Here is a 21351-nt window from a genome sequence, read left to right as displayed (position 1 = left end):
TTCCACATCTTTTTTCCCCCTGGGGTAGCTACATATATGCAACACCAAATTTTCCTTGATCTAAGTCTAGACCCTAGCTGACAATTAGCAAGATACATTTCTTCCAGCCCAGAGGGCAGAATGTAGGACACCTACAAGATTGTTAATGTTTCTACTAATTAATTAGTAACCATCACTTTAGCAAACAATAGAAACACAAATTTGAGAATACACAATTGAACGATACAACATCAAGAAAATTAGCACTCAGGAATGAGCTAAGCAATTAGGCCCAGATCCAAAGAGGCACTTAGGTGCCTAAATCCAGGATTTAGGTGCCTAAATCCAGGTGGTAGATTCCCTCCATGGACTGCTAAAATGAGGTAGCATCTCCATGAACCCCAGACTTAAGCACCTATCGCCATAAGAGGGAAAGGGCTTAGTACACCCACGTAGCATCTGGTTTAGCTGGGACTACTGAGACTTTCACAGTTCATTCCTCACCTCTCGTACATCTCTTTGCAACTTTGTATTCATTTCTTCTGATTTTATTAAATCTTTTCTAGCTGTGTCAAGATCTTCTTCCAGCTCTGTCACTCTGCTAGAAAGAGCAGTGAGACGTTCCTTCATTTGGCCTTGCTCGTTGGTCTGCTTGTCTATAATTTCTTGGAGTTCTATAACTTTAGCAAGGTCTTCATCGTGGCTTGAAGAACCATCAGAAGATCTCTATTACATTAAAAAAAAAACCACCACCTTAAGTTTCCACACTACATGGAGCTTTGAAATATACTATATTGTTTCAATATAACAAAGCTAAAGTTCGTTTGTGCAGCCTATCCAATAATAAAGTTGTAATAATTACCTTGTGCTTTAATTATATACTTAAGAGTGGACAAATATTGCAACCCATACACGACAAAAAAAATCCATCAGTGTTAAACAACCTTACCTTCCCATTTGTGCTTGGTGTATTTTCCTGATCATGATTTATATCCAGCACCCCATCAGTTAGTGTTCTTTTCTGATTGTTTTGCTCTTTCAGAATCATTAACTAAAAACAAAAGTAAAAAAAACTGTAGCACATTTCACTTTGTATTTCACTTTTCACATAAGCAATAGCTAACATAGTACAATGACCTCACTTTGAAGCAAATGAGTAAGCTTGGAGTAATGAATTTTACTGATTTAATCTTTAGAAGATTATTAATGCTTTAAAGAAGAGACTGATGCATGTATGCATGGGCAAAGATGTAATACAGGCAGCTAAAAACCTATTCCATGCCTGCTATGCTACGGCCATTGGTCTTAAACCAGAAAAAATTCTATCTGTGAGACAGAATTATCAGCTCATATGTATAGTTCCTATATAGACTTCTATCAACAAAAACTAAAGTGAAATCAAACTCATCTAATTGGGATCTAACTAAACAAAAAACTACTAGTAAATAACTTTAAGAATCATCTGCATTATTTGGAAGAATGCTGATTTGATGCTATGGAATAAATTCTTCCACCCAAACATCCCCCAAAATTTTATTTTACTATAGGGACCTACCTCTTTATGCGTAGTACCTAGTTCTTCTTCCAATAAACTACATCTTTCAAGTGCTACTCGTAATCTTTCCCTTACCTGAAAAATAAAGTCATCAGTAACAATCTTATAGCTATCTTAGCACTGAGCAACTGTGAACACAAGACAAAAATGCTATATGCCTAGCACTATGGATTCCCATTTCAATATGCTTAATTGCTCCACCAGTGTCAATGACTTACACCATCAAATTCTGAAGTTTTAACAAGCATCACAGAAAGGATCTTCTGGAAAACTGACTAAGATTTTAAGATAAACTTTTGACTGACACTTTACCTAACAAGGAGTCAGAACTTCTCCATTGGGCAGGTGAACTCCACTTGCTGCCACCTTTTAAACCTAGACTAAATTCTGTGTATTTAAAATATACCTCCCCCTTGTAAGGAACACTCAAAGACCTGTAATATTTGTATTATCTAAGGAGAAGTTAATGATTTCAATTTATAGAATTTGCAAGTTATAAGAAATAAGCATTTTACTAGACACAAAATTTAGGAATCAAACTGCTAGTTGGGAGTGGGGTTTATTTTAAGCTGCGCCCATTTGCACAGGTGAGCTCTATGGTAGAAGGCCCAATGCACAGGTAAACTGAGGAGCTCCAGGATTCCCCCTTTAACCAGCTTCCTCCTGTGTAACAAAACCAGGGTTGGCGGGGGCAGAGAGGAGCTTTTCCCCTGTCCCTCCCTTTCTAGTCCTACTTCACTATCTTTCCTTCTTTTTTCATTTTCTTCTATACACACATATGCTGTCAATGTAAGGGAAAGGATGTGTGGACCAGGGAAAGGAAGAGTGGGATGAAAGTGAGGCTATGAAGAATGAAGAGCATGTGCAGACGAAGGGGTAGAATGAATGAATTTTCTACATTAAGAAAATTTACACAGAAGTGTAACACCAGTGCAAATAAGCTCCTTGAAGAGATTTTATTCTTTAAATCTTCCCCAGATGCAGCATGACTCCCCCAGCCCCAGAGCAGCCACCATCCTATCTTCGCTGCTCTTGCAGCAAGAAGCAGCAGCACACTCAAACTCCAACCAAGTAGAGCATACAGAAAGGCGTAACGACTTCACAACATTGCAGGGAGAGATAGCTCAGTGGTTTGAGCATTGACCTGCTAAACCCAGGGTTGTGAGTTCAACCTTTGAGGGGGCCATTTAGGGATCAGGGCAAAAATTGGGGATTGGTCCTGCTTTGAGCAGGGGGTTGGACTAGATGACCTCCTGAGGTCCTTTCCAACCTTGATATTCTATGAAAACATGTTTTTGCTTTCCCTGTTGACTGCACTGACTGAACTGGTAATTATCATCACCTCCTCACCGACTCACTCATTAGTTCACTTAACTGCTTCTTTGATCTGCCTTGTCTAGGCCTGGTGTAATTGTTCACCTTAAAGTACGGAGCCACTTACTACACTGCTACTAATTTCTCTCATTTAACTACTTACATACACAAGTAACTGTCCCTTGAGCATTTGATTATTTATATAATTTTGTATTTGTGATTAGGAACAGAGACAGTAGGAATCAGTAGATTCCTTGTAACCACACTGCACTGTTGATTATTGGTACCACTCTACACTTTTTGCTCTCATCTCTAACTTTACCATTTCTCTGCATTGCATTTATCTCCCTTTTCCTCTCCCTTCCCCTACTTCATCTCCCCTTGCATTCTACCCTCTCCCTATGTTACTCTCATCAGCTTTTCACTCTTCTGTTCTTCCTGTCCCATTCCACCACCTCCTCACTCCTACTCTCACAAATCACACCTCCCCTTCTCTCTTGCCTTTTTCTGTTTGAATCTGGTAACACCCACCCCAACTCTGTCTGACTCCAACTCCTCCCTGAACCTTCCCTATCATCACCACCTCTCTGAGTTCCTCCCCCAGCAACTTCCCTTTCACCCTTTTTCTCCAGTCCAAATGGAATACCCAAACCCTATTTATAAAAAATGTCTCTGCAATCCACAACCATCACATTTCCCTTTCTCCTGTCTCTCACGTCCCTAATTTCCTCCTCCAACACTGATAAATGCCAGCTTACCTGTCTCTGTCCTCTTAAATTAATTAAAACTCTTGCTGGGGAAAAAAAAAAAAAGTGTTCCTGGTTTGTTGTTTCAACCACACCACCATTTTGTTTGTATCATTTCACTGGCTTCCCTTTCCCACAACATCAAGTACAAACTACTTGTTTTCATTTTTAATGCCCATTGTGGCCTCAGATCAGACTGATCTCTATTTTCTCTCCATCAGCGATGCCAGCCTTGATTGCCTGTGTCAAATTTTCCGGCATACATGTTTGTTTTCTCCCATGCCATTTCTTTTTCATGGGAACAGCACCCTGCAAAAAGCCACATAGCCACACCACACTATTCTCCTTAAAACTCACCTATACCATGATGACTACAAAACACTTGACAATGGTTTATAAACTGCTGTTTATTTCTCTAACCACAACTGTCAGCATTAAGAAAAGGAGGACTTGTGGCACCTTAGAGACTAACAAATTTATTTGAGCATAAGCTTCAGCATTGTTACTCTGTGCTCCCACTATTTGTTGTGACCACCTGTTGTCCACTGTCTTCTACTTCGTGTGTACAGTACCTAATCAATGATGCCTTTTATGTGTTACTGTAATACAAGAAAATAAGTGTGAAAACCCCTAATGTAGATATGTTGCATGAGCACAAAGTAGGGCTTTTTACACTAATGCAGCTTACATTGGTATGTTACTATATTAAGTTAGTTACACTGGTTTTGCTTTAGTACAGCACATCTATATTAGGAGGTTGTACTGAAGTAACTGCATCAGTATAGTTACACTAGTGTACATTTTCTTAAAGCAGATATGGCATAGTCAAAGAACCTAACTTCTGAAAACTGCACGAGCAAAAAGTTATTAGTTCCACACTTTGGCCAGGGGGACGGGGGGGGGACGACACACATTAGTTGGCACACTTCGTTACCTTTTCATCAAGGGCTTTGTGATGTTCAAATAATGATTTTAGTGCTTTGAGAACTTCAACTTCACTAGAAACTCCTGCTGGAGACTGAGCCTGTCTCTTTACAACAGTCATTCTAAGGGACCGCTCATGTCTGGAGACTAGACATTCCAAATGTTCTAAAAGCAGCTGAAATAAAAACAAAAAAAGTAAATAAGGAACAAGATGTTTATACCTGTTTTGAACATCAGACTAGAATGACTTTACTTTCTAAAATATTAGGTTTGATTTAAGAACTTTCAACCCAGGAGTCAAAGTTCAAGATTAAATATATTAATTTGTTTGCCTTTAACATTTCAGTAATATCTTTGTATAAAGTTAATAAAATGGAAGAGGTGCAACATGGACCACTGTTCACCCTTTTACCCAGCATTCTTCCCCAGACCTAGCCTCTAGGTAAGATGCCAGGTTGACAGAGCTTCATATTAATCTTTGCTTCAATAAGACTTCTCAGGTCCTTGTCTGTTTCAAGTCTGGGAACTGCTTTCTAATCACGTGGACTGGGTTGTACACAGGAAATATATGAAGAAGTTGTTGGGGAGCAACTGCTCGAACCATGGTTGCACGAACTGTGTGGATCTCCATGACCTGCACTTCTGCTCCACTACTTCAGAGTCTTACGCTAATTCAAAATCCCTTATCATGAAGGAACCCTCTGGCAGTCAGAGCTGCAGTCCTTTATCTGCCGTTAGCTGGAATATACACAAGGTGCATTCACAGCCTTAAAAGACACTGCTATACTGTCACTTCCTTATATGAGGCACAATTGTACCAGCAGCGAGAACCCATATGGACAATACTCAAAGAAGAATTTACAAATTTTTATCTTTGAGTTTTAAGTTGGTGTATAAGAGCATGATACACAGTCTGAATGGAATCTCAATATTAAGTTCAATTCTCCAATTAATTATATTTTCCTTAATGATGGTTTAATGGGGTTTACTGGTCCTTTAAGTAAAAGAGGAATTGGAGGGGGATGGAGTCAAGTGTCTCCCCATTCCAAGAGTCTCAACAGACCAAATATCCTGGGGAGAAGTGGGGCAGACATGGGGAGAGAGGAAATGGTCTCAGGGAAGACAGTCTTGGAGAGACTATTTAAAGGCCTGAAGCCAAGACTTTTGTAGTATAGATATTTGTAACTCCCTGTCTCCTAATCACTCAATCAATCATCCAACCAAACAAGACAAAACCCAGGTAGGTAGGGGATAGCAGAGAAGCTCCCTGTTCTCACTGTGAGAGCAGATGTTATCATCCAGGAAGGACTGTTTGCTTGCTGACCTCTCCTCCCAACCCAGGAGAGCAAGGGCTGAGTTGGTGAGGCCTAGAATACAGCACCCCAGCAGAGACGCTTGTTTTGTATTTGAGGTAATTTCATTTTAAAACAAACAATATTGCAGCCACTCCAGGTGGAGCTAGACAGAAAAATTTAAAGGGCCTGGCAAAAAAGAGGGACAGACCGGCTCTAGGTGGTAAGCCAGCCACAGATGGCAATAATCAATAGAGATCAGACAAGTAACTAACCCTTGTATTATTTCTTTCTGCTTTCAGTTCAGCAATTTCTTCTTCCCTTTCAAGGAGCTGTTCCCTGCATACATTAAGCTCTTTAGTAAGTGCTGCAAACTCCTGGAATAAAGCAAACAACAATACATCAGTATCGTAAACGGTGTGCAACCCAATTATATTAATTATTACCACAATAAGTAGTTCAGTAAAGTTGTAATCAATTATTTTTATTCAACACATCTAAGGAAAAAGTTTATCCAGGAAGGGGATGGTGATGCTAGAAGAGGGGTGATGTTTTCCAGGAAACAGGGCTCATGACTGGGAGTCAAGAGACATGGATTCTCCTCAGTATGTGAATAATCTCGTGTGGTATGAGTCAAGTCACTTCAATTATCTGTGCTTTTATTTCCTTTTTTCTTAAAAACTTTTCAAGCCTAGCAAAATATACTGTTTATTGAGGACTACACATACACTAAGGCCTTGTCTACACTTGCAAGTTGGAGCGCATTAAATCAGCCCCAAGCGCCCTAACTCCAGAGGCGTCCACACTGGCAAGGCAGTTAGAGCGCGCGGACCCTGCGGCTGGAGCACCCCGGTAATCCACCTCCACAAGAAGCATAGAGCTTGCTGCGCCCCAGCTGGAGCACCATGGTGCCAGTGTGGACACCTGGTCTATTAATGCGCTCTGATCAGCCTCCAGGAAGTGTCCTACAATGCCTGTTCTAGCCACTCTGGTCATAACTTTGAACTCTACTGCCCTGCCCTAAGGTGACCAACTGTCAGACCCGCCCTTTAAATTTTCTGAGAATTTTGAAAGTCCCCTTCCTGTTTGCTCAGCAAGGCGTGGACTGCTTGCCGTGCTTTCCAGGTGACCATGCCTTCACGCGCCAGGCAATCCCCAGTATGGAGCAATGGCGAGGTGCTGGACCTCATCAGTGTTTGGGGGGAGGAAGCTGTCCAGTCCCAGCTGCGCTCCAGCTGTAGGAATTAAGATACCTACAGGCAGATATCAAGGACCATGACAGAAAGGGGCCATGACCAGGATGCACTGCAGTGCAGGGTTAAAGTGAAGGAGCTGCGGAATGCCCACCACAAAGCGCAGGAGGCAAACTGCCGCTCCAGAGCTGCTCCCATGACCAGCCATTTCTACAAAGAGCTGGATGAGATATTTGGGGCCAACCCCACCTCCACTCCGAAGAGCACAATGGACACTTCTGAGGCCATGACAGCCCAGAGTGCAAAAAGGCAGAAGGCAGAAAATGGAAGCGAGGGTGCTGAGGAGGAGGGGGGCCCAGAGACAGAAGGGGGCCTAGTATCCCTAGATGCATGCAGCCAGGAGCTGTTTTCAAGCCAGGAGGAAGGTAACCAGTCGCAGTGGACGGTGCTTGGGGAAGAACAAACAGCAGATGAGGTAAGCGGCTTTTATTTTGAGAAGGGAGTTGTTGGGTACGGGCTGTTGGGGTGAGGAGGGTTACAGAAAGAAGGGTTAGGGCTGCATGCATGCTTAGATGTGGAATAGGGCGTTGATGTGCTCTCTCACATCATGGTAATCAGCCTCAGTGATCTCACTGAAGGTCTCCTGCAGAAGCTGGGCAATCCACTTGCGCAGGTTCCTTGGCAGAGCTACTGTGCTCCTTGTCCCAGTAAGGCTAACATGTCCGTGTCACTGTGCCATTAGGGACGGGGGGACCATTGCTGCATACAGGCAAGCCACATAAGGGCCAGGGCAGAAGCCGCATTGTTGCGGAAGACCCTCCCTTGCTTCCCAGGTCACCCTCAGCAGCAAGATATCTTCCAGGACGAACCCATCCTGTGGAAAATGTGGGGACAGTGTTGAGTATAGGGGCCCCCGGCAACCAAAAATGGCCAAAAGCACGCTCCACAGTCATTCTGCACTGACTCTGCCTGTTGAACAGATCCTTGCTGCTGTCAAGGCTCTCTGTGTACGTTTTCATAAGCCAGGGCATTAAAGGTCTCAAATGATCACAATGGGCATTTCAACTTCCCCTACGGTGATCTTCTGGTCCGGGAAGAAAGTCCCAGCTTCCAGAACAGGCCTGTGTTCCAAAGGATGAGTGCATCATGCACCTCTCCAGACCAACCTACGTTAATGTCCATGAAACGCCCACGGTGATCCACAAAAGCCTGGAGAACCATCGAGAAATACCCCTTCTGATTTATGTACTCAGAAGCTAGGGGGTCTGGTGCCAGAATTGGAATATGCGTGCCATCTATAGCCCCTCCGCAGTTAGGGAAACCCATTTGTGCAAAGCCATCCACAATGTCACGCACGTTGCCCAGAGTCACAGTTCTTCTGAGCAGGATGCGATTAATGGCCCTGCACTCTTGCATCAACACAATTCCAACAGTAGACTTGCCCACTCCGAACTGGTTAGCAACCGATCGGTAGCTGTCTGGAGTAGCCAGCTTCCAGATTGCAATCGCCACGCGCTTCTCCACCATCAGGGCAGCTCTCAATCTCATTTCCTTGTGCCACAGGGTGGGGGTGAGCTCAGCACAGAGTCACATAAAAGTGGCTTTCCTCATCTGAAAGTTCTGCAGCCACTGCTCGTCATCCCAGACTTGCATGACAATGTGATCCCACCACTCAGTGCTTGTTTCCCGAGCCCAAAAGCGGCGCTCCATGGTGGTAAGCATGTCCGTGAATGCCACAAGTAATCTCGTGTCGTATGCGTTATGTGTGTCGACATCATCGTCGGACTCCTCACTGTCACTTTGTAGCATAAGAAGTAACTTGAACGCAATTCGTGACGTGCTGGCGAGACCCATCAGCATATTTCTCAGCAGTTTGGGATCCACTCCCGCAGACCGAAAGGGAAGACAGAGTGTGCAGTACAAAAAACACTTAAAGATGGCACCAAATTTAGATGGAAGCGATCCATCATGGGGCACTGGGACAGGACCCAGGATGCCATGCACCCTCCTCCCCCTTCCCACAAGCCACAGCGCCAGTACAGAATGGGAAGAGGTGCTCTGTGGGATAGCTGTCCACAATGCACTGCTCCAAATGCCACTGCAAGTGCCGCAAATATGGCCATGCCACTGCGCTTGCAACTGACAGTGTGAACACATGGCAGCACTCTCCCCGTTGCTGTCTCCGAGGGCTGGTTTAACTCCCGGAGCTATACATCTGCAAGTGTAGCCAAGCCCTAAGTCTAAAGCTTTAATACAAAGCTGTTTTGAATTAAGCTAGACATACCTGAAAACAAATTCCTTTGAAAGGACGCCTCAGCTCTACCTAAAACATCACTACTACAGTGTTAACATGTGCAACTAAAACAGGCAGACTCAAAGCTGATGTACAAAAGTTTCAGAGCCCAAGGCTTTGTCTACACAACACACCTTTTAGTGACACGTCGGGCAGTGTAAACGCTGTTTGTGAGCGGGGTTCGCGTTGTCGACAGGAGAGTGCTTCTGCCACTTTTACACTGCCAACGTTTACACTGCCACTTCCCACAGCAAAACGTGTGTCTTTCAGGGTGGGGGAGGGCCTTTTTTAAGCACCTGTGAATGACAAACGTTTTGTCGTTCAATTGGCAGTGTAGACAAAGCTTCATTCTGTAAACTGTATCCAAAAGATACATGGGATTGGAAAAAAAACACAAAAAATAACTTCTGTGGCATATGCTCCCGGGACTCCTGACACATTAGACTGCTAAAAGTCACTACAAAAAACAATAGTGGTATCACTGTCATCAATTACATACAATCCATGACTATCATGAACCCTCCCTCTTAAAAAAAAAAGTCTATTCAGTGGAAAAACAATTCAGATTACTACTGAGAGTGAAGTTCAAATGGCTTTTTTAAGTCAATCATAAAAGATTGCTCCGTTTGAGGAAAAAGGGAGTCCTCCTTTAACAAAATAGGAAAAGCAAAACATCTTTACTCTTGTTGCATGACAATTAAATTCTTTTTGCCATTTTCAAGCAGGAGGATGATAAAACTTCATTAGGACAGTTTAATACATTTAATGAAAACCTGATACGGAATACACAATCAAAAACACAAAGATGTATTTCAGATGTTGTTCATTCTAAGTTGCCTACATAAATTAAAACCTTCTAATGCTGCCAAGATGCAGACCTTACTAAAGCAAAACGTGTCCTTACAAGTTCTTCATTAATAATGCCAAACAGAAAGCACACAACCATTCCCTCATTCCATTACTAAAATGACAACATGGGAAGAAAAAGGAAGTTCTCAAATAGCTGAGTTATAACTATTAGAGTTGGCTGGAAACTGGAATTCTCATTCCACAGGAAATTCCAAGTTTCCAAAAAAAAATGTCTGGAACAGAAAGATAAATGAAATGTTGAAGTTTCCTGAAGAATCGGAATTCCAAAAGTTTTGTTTAGAAAGTCAACGCATTTTGTATCAAGCTTTCGCAGAGCCAGGAAGCTCATGGAGCCTGGGCTCCCAGGACTTCTGGGGAGGGGAAGAGACACAGAGGTGCTGACAGACAGCTGGTGTTGCATCCCGGGCCTGGGCCAGCTGCCCTGCCACTGTGACAGGGAGCCACACCACACTGTCTCCCATCTCAAGAGTGAGGTGAATATACCCCCTCTAGCACTCCCACAAACTGTAACCCCCTTTTCAGCTCCCTCCATGCCCTCCAGCAGTGTCCTCTTTTTGTGAGCCTGAAAGATGGTAACACTAATGCAAACTGCCATCTAGGAAGATTTGTCCTGTTCCATAGACGAGTCCTCTTGTATCCCTTTTTCCCCTGTCATGCAGGGAGAGGGGTCTGAAACCTGCTCAAGGTTCCTACTGCTCAGGGTCCAGATTTGCTGCTTCTAGCTTGGGGGAGGAACTTCATGAATATGTCCTGCCACGTCTAGCACTGCTGAGAAATGCAGGTATCCCGATCACAGAACATGCAAAGATCCCTATCTAGGTATTCCACAAGTGGAGTAGAGCAGACAGTGGTTTCCCCACTTTCTTGTCTTTTATCCCCTTCCCCCCCATACTGTACTCCACAACAGTGGGAGAGGAGGGGATGCACCAATAGTGTCTAAGCAGCAGATAGGCCATTAAATCCCATTGTTGAGAAAGAACCAGAAATACAGCTACAGAAGGCAAATGTATGGCCAAAGTTGTTTGTTTGTTTTGTGTGGCCAAAGTTGGTTGGTTGTTTTGTTATGCAGCCACAGATCTGCCAAACCTTCTTATAGTCAGAGGCAGAATGAAAAACTGGCAGGCTATTCAGGGTAGCTAGCCACACCTTCTCTTATCGGTGACTGACAAGTCTGGTTCTGCCTGTATAGCTACATGCAAATAGAGTATATAGGTTAATTGGTTTTTGCACCTTGCACATTAAAGAGAATACTAGGATTATAGTCTGAAACATGCGTAATGCAACAAACATACCTATCTGTACTACTAAACTCAAAAACACATGACAAAGTGGTAAACGATAAAATGCAGTTTATGCCAGATTTGCATAAATAGCTGTTCAGGCTATCATTTTCGTGTAAAAAGACACATCTCTATTTAGCACTATCCAATAGAATTTTACAATGCCAGGATAAAACAACACTCCCTCCATATGATGTTGTTGCTGGTTTTACAAGACAGAAAAATTTAGTATCTCCACTATTGCTGACGGGAGAACTTCAGTAAATCTCTCTACTTTTGCCATTATTTTTCAATTTCATCTTGTGAGTTTCTATTGTGATTAGAACAAAGTATGTTTCTCAGAAAAGAACTTACAGAAACTTACACACTGTTACCCTAGGGGGCAGAATACATTTCAAAATAGATAATTTTTGAGGAAGGAAATATAGGACTTCAACCATTAGCTGAGTAGGCTCTTTTTTCTTTTTGAAATTAAAATTTTACACTGTGAGCAGTTCTATCTACAGCTGAAAACAGTGAAACATGTTTACATTCAATTTTTTTCTTAATCTCAAGGTTTTTTTAAAATGTGCACAATCAAAAGGATTTTTTTAAAAAATAGCTGAATAGAAGAGTTCAGAATGGAATGTGGATATCAAACTAGCTTTTTTTCCCCTAAACATTTAAAATAAAAACCTGTTTTGAGATCTCTCAATACTGAAGATAAATTAGTCAATAATTAAGCACATAGGAATGCAGCAAGTAGGTTGTAGTAAATTACTTGTGTCACAAACCAGTCAAACCCACTAACATGAGCCAAGAGGTTGACACATCCCACTTAAAGCTTCAAACAGAATTCTTAACAACAAAATGGATTTAAATAGATATTGTGAAAAATTATCTAACCTTTGGGACCAACAGGACTATAACACAATCACAAAAGTTATTTTTCATTCCAATACCTATCTTCATCACTTATCTTTCACAAAAACTTTTGCAGTTTTACCTCTCAGCCCGAAGTTGAATACAACTTGAAACACCTGAATAAAAATCAAGCAAATTGTTGTCTTACGCAACTATTTAGATAACAGCTTACATGTTTTTTAAAACTATCAACCTTTTAAAAAGCAAACCAGTTTTAATTTTCCATCTGACATTCAAAATAATTATATATTTAATCCTCTGAGGACAGATCTAATAATGTTGAGAAGAAAGTTACGAACATTTTAAAAATGCAACCCTTTTAATATATTGCTGTTTTAATTATTCCGAGCCAGAGCTATGCAGCAGAGGATATTGGAATAGCTTCACCTGTCTCTTCAATCACTCAACAAAAATGTCCCCCTCATGTCTGTCTCCACTTCAGAAGATTTCCACTGACTCTATATTAGTCCCTACACCAGGGGTGGCCAACCTGAGCCTAAAAAGGAGCCAGAATTTACCAACGTTCATTGCCAAAGAGCCACAGTAATACATCAGCAGCTCCCCCATCAGCTCCCAGCGCCTCCTGCCCACTGGCAGCCAAATCAGAGCAAGGGCATGGCAGGCTCAGGGGAGGGAAGGGGTGGCGTGGGATCCGGGCCTGTGGCAGAGCCAGGGGTTGAGCAGTAAGTATCCTCCCCTGGCACATTGGAAAGTTGGCGCCTGTATCTCCAGCCCCGGAGTCGGTGCCTATACGAGGAGCCGCATATTAACTTCTGAAGAGCCACATGTGGCTCCGGAGCCACAGGTTGGCCACCCCTGCCCTACACAACCTCCTCAGCTTCTAAACCTGCAGATCCTGTGCTGATGCCTACCTCTCCATGGTGGGGAAGGCTGAATCAAGAGCAAGAACCAGACTGTGCTGGATAGGCAGAGAGATGGGACACAAGCAGATCATGCAGGCACAGCAAATGGACTTATATGTGTCCAGTGCAGCCTGTGGCTGGGTAATCACTGCCAAAAAGCCAGAAGCAACAGAGGGAGAGCTGGGTTGTGGTACACTGGTTGCTGACAATTTTTTTTTTTTTTTTTTTTTTTAAAACAAGGAAATTAAATTACCCAAAACTTTAACACAAAGTTAAGGTTGCCCAGTGTTGCCTTGAGACCTTCGAAAACGTAGTGTGTGGCTAAACTGAAGCCTCTGAAAACCAAGATATGAAGAAAAAAGGTAAATGACACCCCTGCAATGTAACTTTAACACTTCTCTCTTTGAGCTATGAATATTAGGCTATGTCTACACTACCACTTATGTCAATATAACTTATGTCACTCGGATGTGAAATAACACCCCAGAACAACATAAGTTACACAGACATAAGCGGTGGTGTGGACAGTATTATGACAGTGAGAGATCATCTCCCACCAACATAGCTATTACCGCATGGATTGGATGGATTAATTATATCGACAGGAGAGCTCTCCCCCACTAGCATAGAGCGGCTACACTAGAGATCTTACAATAGCGCAGCTGCATCAATACAACTGTGCCACTGTAAGCTCTCTAGGGGAGACATAGCCTTAGCGCTTTATCCTTAAAGATGCTACAGAATGCTTTGGGAAGACAGCACTTGAGATCTGCAGAAAGAAGTTTAATATCTTCTCTTTATTAAGGCAAAACTTTAGGCCAAGTGTGGCAAACAGGATCTACTTACACTTAAACACTATGCCTACACCATACAACCGCACCCACAGCCCCTTCATTTGTGCCCTGAAGATTCCTTCTGAGATACTGCCTTCACTTACCATTCACAAAACCCTGGAGATCACTGCCATGTTTTCCACCAGGCTGCTGACATTCCTTATGGCAAGAAGATACCCTTGTGCTCCTCTACTGACACAACCTTCAAAATTTATCATTTCTTCATATCAGTCACAGCTCTCCCAGACTGCTCCAGCTAATCCCTGCATCACTTCTCAGCTATACCGAACAAAGAAGACAGCTGGCATGCCTGCGGGACCCTCCTGTCCGGTCCCTGAGCTGCTGGCCCAGGAGGCCAGCCCCAGGGCCTTCCCCTGCTGTTCCCCCTCCCCTGCAACCTCAGCTCACTGCACCGCTGGCGCAATGCTGTGGGCGGCGGGGCTGTGAGCTCTTGCTGGGCCCAGTGCTCTGTGCTGCGCAGTGGCGTGGCTGGCTCCAGCTGGGCGGCATGGCTGCCTGTCCTGGTGCTCTGGGCAGCATGGCTGCAGCGCCACCAGCCACCGGTGCTCCAGGCAGCGCGGTAAGGGAGCAGGGGGGTTGGATAGAGGGCAGGGATCAGGGCGATCAGAGGACAGGGAACAGGGGGGTTGGATGGGGTGGCGGGGAGCAGTCAGGGGCAGAGGTTCCAGGGGCGGTCAGGGAGAAGGGGTGGTTAGATGGAGCAGGGGTCCCAGGGTGTGCAGTCAGGAAAGAGAGGAGGGGTTGGATGGGACAGCAGGAGGCAGTCAGGGGGCAAGGGGTCCGGGGCGGTCAGGGGACAGGGAGGAATGGATGGGGCAGGGGTCCCGGGGGGGATGGGACACCAGGAGACGGAGGGGGCTGAATGGGCCAGGAGTCCTGGGGGAGTCGTCAGGGGGCGTGGGCCGGGCTATGCCTGGCTGTTTCGGGAGGCACAGCTTCCCTTAACCGGCCCTCCATACAATTTTGGAAACCTGATGTGGCCCTCAGACCAAAAAGTTTGCCTGCCCCTGCCTAGTCCTTCCTCATGTCTACTTATTGCAGATTCATGGATTTGAGAGATTATAACGGACCGTTAGATCAGCTAATCTGACCTCCTACATAACAGGCCTGATAAATTCATCCATTTACTACTGTACTGAGCCTAGTACCTTGTGTTTGAGTAAAGTCTCTGAAAGGCATCCAGTCATGGCTTGAGGAGATGGAGAATCCACCACTTTCTTTGCTAGCTTCATACAAGCCCTACTAAACAATTTGCAGTAGCTATTGCCAGTTTCAACGGGGCAGTGCTGCAGTTGCACCGTGGGGGCATCATTTGCCTTAACTTTTTATTTCCTGGTTTTCAAAGATTTAAGTGTACATTACCTTAATGCTTCATTTCCTGGTTTTCAGAGATTTTTGTTTAGCCACTCTCTACATTCAAGAAAGACATGAGAGTCATCACTGGGCAAACTTAACTCTGCATTAATGAAGTTTTTAGGCATTTAATAAAGACACATAAGATGCAGTTTGTTTTTCTAGAAATTCATGTTTTTCCTTCTTGTATATCTTTATGTAATGCTCAATTTAAGTACAATATTTTGAGTATAGGTCTAAAGAAGCTATAGAATAAATACAATCACTTCACTGTAATCCTCCTCTCTCCCCACACTTTGAAGGGGAATTAGGAGGGAGGTGGGGGTAATGTCTAGACATTACTCAACTCTCTTGCTTCTAATGTGCAGTAAAAATCGATGGAGAAGAACTAGACCCTTCCTCATGTGACTAGGAAAGCCCACAGAATATGCTGTCTTGCCAATACACTTAAAATTTCTTTTACTGATACATCCATTCATATGATGGATATAAGCTTATTTTCATCCTGCTCTTTTATTAGAAGGCAAGCCTCCGTCTTTAAGCAAACATTGTAAAGGACTGAAAATAGTTTCTATACACTTCCTCTAATGTCAAACATGACTAAATCACAAATATTTTTAAGTTTCAGAGTAGTAGCCACGTTAGTCTGTATTTGCAAAAAGAAAAGGAGTACTTGTGGCACCTTAGAGACTAACCAATTTATTTGAGCATAATGCATCCGATGAAGTGAGCTGTAGCTCACGAAAGCTTATGCTCAAATAAATTGGTTAGTCTCTAAGGTGCCACAAGTACTCCTTTTCTTTTTGCGAATATTTTTAAGTTACTATGCTACACACACACTAAAGTCACTACAACTTACATTATTTTACACCTATAAAACAAATCAAATTCAAATCTTCTAGAATGACAGACTCAAGGGTCAACGACCTCATATTCATCTGAATGGACAATACAGTATAGCAGAAGCTTCATTTATCCAAAAAGATATCAAAGATTAAACTATGTCCAATATTTGGATACAACATAAATATTTCCTAACAGTATTAATCCTTTGTGAACAAATGAAAATTTGAAGCTCGACTGAAAATGGCTTATTCAGATTGTTCTCCCTCACTGAACAGCCTTCTTAAAGTAATACTTTCAAATGCTGGAAGCAACTTACAGCCAAAAGCTAGCAAACAAGAATATCATCACAAACAAGAGCACTCTTCTCAACTTCATGTGACACCTGAATATTTATTCATAAACAGGTGATAGCGATCATCCCTCCATCATATGGCTGCTGTTGTTACTTCTTGTATTATGAAACGTATTTTACTTTAGCTGCTCTTGGTTGGACAGCATATTTCCACTAAAAGTGTACCTGCAGTACACACATAAAGACTTATGAACCACATATCCTGTTGAATCTGAACAAAAAGAAAAATGTTTTTAAAAGCAAATACTAAATTTAATTGCTGAAAAAAGTATAAATCAATCATGATTTTGCAGTGTATGACTTCTAATTGAATTACACACAGCTATTGTGACCTGGTAAACAGCATTAGTGGGTGTCCTAGGCAATATAGAATTTTCCTCAAAACTACAGCAGATTAAATACAAACTAAGAATATTTGTAGTTAATATAGGAATAAAGTCTTATAATGCTCTGCATTTCACTCTTCAATGGCATTTGGTCTAAACCTCTCATGAACACAGGCGCATTTCTTATTACCACCTTAAATTATTGAAGTCTAACACTCTTCGGGACTAAGGAATCTTTCCAGGATTTCACAATAAGAACATTCAGAATTTTCTTCGCCATCCCCCAGTCATGTTTTGATTGGCAGCTGATACTGCATGACTTCTCAGAGATGCCTAAAGCTACAACTATCTATGGAGCTCATGTCAGTGAAGAAACTCCCACACCTACTTTTTCCCCATCCCTCACCACCATTATGGCAAAGGATACACTTTTAGTTTAATTAAAAAAGAAAAATCCTGTGCCACCAGTTTGACAAGGTATGAGGCAAACCCATCTAAATTTCAATTACATCTTTGAGACTTTTCTTAAGAACGTTCCCCCACTCTTTCCCTCTCCCCCACAAAAAACTGGCTGGGATCCACTAGGATCCCACACATGCTGGGATATAACAGAGAAAAAGAGAGAGCCTGTCTGTGTGGAGGGGCAAGGGTGGATGGTATGTATGGTTCCTGTCCCCAAAATTCTAAGCCTGGCGCTGGTTACAGTATATTTACATTTGTGAAAATTTAATGAGGATTCAGCTTTTCTGCTGGGACCTCACATTACAGGACTGACCAAAAGCAAAGCGTACTGAAAGATCAAATACTCTGAAATCAAACATTACTGAATTGCAATTTGCCCAACGGAACTTACAAGTATGTTTCTGTTTGTAAATTACCAAGCACACTTTGTATTCAAAATCAATAAATAATGGTAGAATTCTTGCCAACTGGCATTTTAGTATTAAATACATTTTTAGGCTTTCTATACAGTTAAGATGCGTCTGCAATTCAACGTTTATAAGACAATTAGTCACTACATGAGTATTTAATACCTAGATTTTACTGACACCAAATCTAGATATCTAAATATTCTTGCAAGAACAGATGCTGGTCACAACACATTCTGCACAATAGTTTCAATGGAATGATGTTCCTGTTTGTGAAAGCTGTGAGAAGCAGCTGAGGCACTGCCCTGACCCACACAGTCATTCATCTTTGCCTCTGGCTGGCAGAATTAGGGCTAGGGCTATCAGTTATAAAGTAAATTTTTCAAACTGTGTTAAAGGGGAGTGTTTTGGGAACATCTGTTGGAGGTTAACCAAGCCCCACGTTAGGCAAGCGTCAACAAGAATTTCCCCCCGCCCTCAGTGCTCTCATATATAATTTTTTTGCCAAGTGACGAACAGAGTGGTTTTATAATTCCAAACTTGCTCAAGCAGGTAGTGCTCAATAAGGACAGATACCTGTAACAAGTCTACCAACATTTGAGAGAGAACTAAAGTTATGGGTGCTTAAATTTTTTATTTTATGTTTATGCTATATTATATACAGGAAGTAATATTAGTTATCCAAGTTTATTTGCCAGTTAAGAACTTGGCATTCACTCTGTGCAAAGTAAAGTAAAATCTCTCATTTTGTTGATCTACAATGTAAGTGTACCCTAGGGTTAATAGCTATGGGAACTGAAACATACATTGGGAAGTTCAAGAATCTGTTAGAAGTAATTTTGAAAAATACGCTTTAAACCAACCTGGTTAATATAAAAGAATCTTAGCAATCTTAAGCCTGTAATTTGATTTCTCATTTGTTATATGCCACAGTTCTAAACATGAAGATAACATCTTCCTAACAGATATGCACATGACATTTTGGTACAGTTATCTAATAAAGTAATTTAAGAAAAAGATGTCAAAAATTTCCCCAGTGCATTCCTCTCCTCCCAAAATTACTAATACTTACTTTAAAACATAATTAAGAATTTAATATCTATTATACAAGCTAAAAAAATGTTTAGTTTTGAAGTCAACCATAGTTATAACTATATTGATGTAAATTCATATCTTAGATTATACCAGTGGTTCTCAAACTTTTGTACTAGTGACCCCTTTCATATAGCAAGCCTCTGAGTGCGACCCTCCCTTAAATATATAAAAAAAATGTTTTTAATTTATAACACAATTATAAATGTTGGAGGCAAAGCGGGGTTTGGGGTGGAGGCTGACAGCTCACAACTCCCCATGTAATAACCTGTCAACCCCTTAAGGGGTCCCGACCCCCAGTTTGAGAACGCCTGGATTATACTGAATAAAAAATCTCTATATACAGACAAGGCTTTGGTGTAAATGACAATCAGGGCTTTGAGTTTAGAAGCCTTCTCCAAAGAGCTCATTCTGAAAGTGTGACCACCACTCTTCTGCAAGTGAATCAATCACATTTACCACCATGATCAGAAATTCCAATAGTAATTACAATGTTCTTTATAATTGTTAATTACAAATTATTACCTTATGAGCTTTTAAACTATGAGACAAGAAAAATGGGTGCAGCTGTCTAAACATTTGACCTCAAATTATACCAAGCAGTACTAAGTATTTTCCCGATTTCTACAGCCTACTTAGACCATGGAGACATATTGATATTGCACAACTAAATGGTGATTTAAGTCTTAGAATTTTCACATCCTACTTTGGAAGCAAAAACTAATTGTATGAGGAGTATAGAACAAAAAAGGCTCAAGTTTCAGAAGATGGTATTGTTGAACCCCACCCATAAAATACATTTTGAAGGCTAGCACAAACTGCTCTAAGGGAACAAAAAAATCTCTAGTTACACTTGCCTGCCAAATGTATGCAACTATAAACATGTGAGACAACACCAAGAGACAAACTGAATGTAAATGAAAACTTTGTAGTCTTCACAGCATTTTCTGTGGATTTTTTTAAAATCACCTTTGATTGCCAACCTGCAAAAATACAACTCCAGACTTACAAGCCTAAGACTCAGTTATCACCACATAAAATACTTTTCCTAAAAATAAGAATCCATAACAGCCCAAAGCAGCTTTTAGAACTTAGATATACAAAAATAACTACATCAAGCACTAAAACAGTTACAGTGAAAAACAGTCTACAAAAATTAGAACATGGAAATGAAAAAGTTCTGTGATACTTTGGTACCTCAGAATAGCACCCAGGAAGCCTCATGTTCACCACTGTGATATGACTATGTGTTTTGTGCAAAATATGCCTTGTGAGATATCATTTAAGAAGTCTTGATTTGTTGAACATTAATACCTGTTGAATTGTGTGTGTTACCATTGTATCTGAAGTTATGATGTTTTGGGTGTGGGTGTGTGTGCGTCCACAGCCAGTCTTTCAGGGGCAAAGGAGCATCTACTAAGACACACTTACATCAGGACCAACCATGGCCCATTAAGGGGAACCCAGAATCTTTCTAGCCCCTGGAAAAAAGTATAAAAGAGGGACAGTGACATCATCACTTGGCCTCTCTCCTCCCCGATCTCAACATCTGGAATACAAAAACTTTGAAGTGGGGAAGATTGGTCCCAGCCTGAATGGGAATACAGCCTGTGTATTAAGAACTGTGAGCTGCCAGTAATATCTTTTAGGGTGAAAAACTGCTTGATTCAAATCTTGCTTAGTCTATAGAATTTACACTACAAATTTATTTTTAGGTCTTATGTAAGCAACTTTGATCTCTACGCCTGCTACTTAGAATTACCTAAAATCTATCTTTCTGTAGTTAATAAATCTGTTTTATATTTTACCTTGAACAGCTTCTTCCTCTCAGGGAGATATATTACCTGTGGTGTCTGGAGAACCCTAATGTCAGCATAGGCAGTGTCCACACTGAAGTGCTGCAGCTATGATGCATAGATGCACTGCTGTACAAATACGGACTGCCAGATGCTTTTCAATGGACCACAGGGGCAGGCCATGCCGGGTGATGTCTCCCCCGCAACCCAAAAATTGCTCTGGATGGCTCTGGAGGGTATGCCCAGAAGCAAAGAGGCAGCACTCCTCCTGGCAGCAGTGCTCTGTGTGCCTGTATAGCACAGGGAGTGAGGAAGCAGCATGGCAGTTAGTTGAACTCCTCCCCGCCTCCTACATGGGACCCTTTCCCCTTCCCTGCTGCCGGAGTAGGGTGCTGACTGCTCTGCAGACCATCTACAGGTGAGAGGCAATGCGTGGGACTCCAGCAACAGAGAAGGCAAAGCAGCCCCATGTAACTGGGGGAGGAGGAGCTCAGTCAGTCACCCTGCTGCTTCCTCCCTCTCAGCAAACTCATGGAGAGTGCCACTGCCAGTGGGAGTGCTGCTTCCTCGCTTCTGGACATCCAAAAAAATTGGGGGAGGAGGAATGTGACCCCCCAGAATCTTTTATTTGTGCCTCCACCCCGACTAGCT

General features: G+C 42.2%; 1 protein-coding gene across 4 annotated transcripts in view; it reads right to left on the bottom strand.

The window, feature by feature from the left end:
* PPFIA1 (PPFI scaffold protein A1) overlaps window positions 1–21351 on the bottom strand; it is an 88524-nt gene that overhangs the window by 54599 nt on the left and 12574 nt on the right. For all 4 annotated transcript variants that reach the window (XM_077818511.1, XM_077818508.1, XM_077818509.1 and 1 more), the window contains exons 3-7: window positions 6086–6187; window positions 4529–4693; window positions 1535–1609; window positions 929–1030; window positions 484–705 (exon numbers count right to left, since the gene is read on the bottom strand). In XM_077818511.1, coding sequence (XP_077674637.1) covers window positions 484–705; window positions 929–1030; window positions 1535–1609; window positions 4529–4693; window positions 6086–6187 — 666 coding nt within the window. The remainder of the gene's footprint in view (window positions 1–483; window positions 706–928; window positions 1031–1534; window positions 1610–4528; window positions 4694–6085; window positions 6188–21351) is intronic.

Source organism: Eretmochelys imbricata, chromosome 6 (genome assembly GCF_965152235.1).
Source record: "Eretmochelys imbricata isolate rEreImb1 chromosome 6, rEreImb1.hap1, whole genome shotgun sequence".
Classification (NCBI taxonomy): domain Eukaryota; kingdom Metazoa; phylum Chordata; order Testudines; family Cheloniidae; genus Eretmochelys; species Eretmochelys imbricata.
This window is presented reverse-complemented; position numbering and strand designations above follow the sequence as displayed.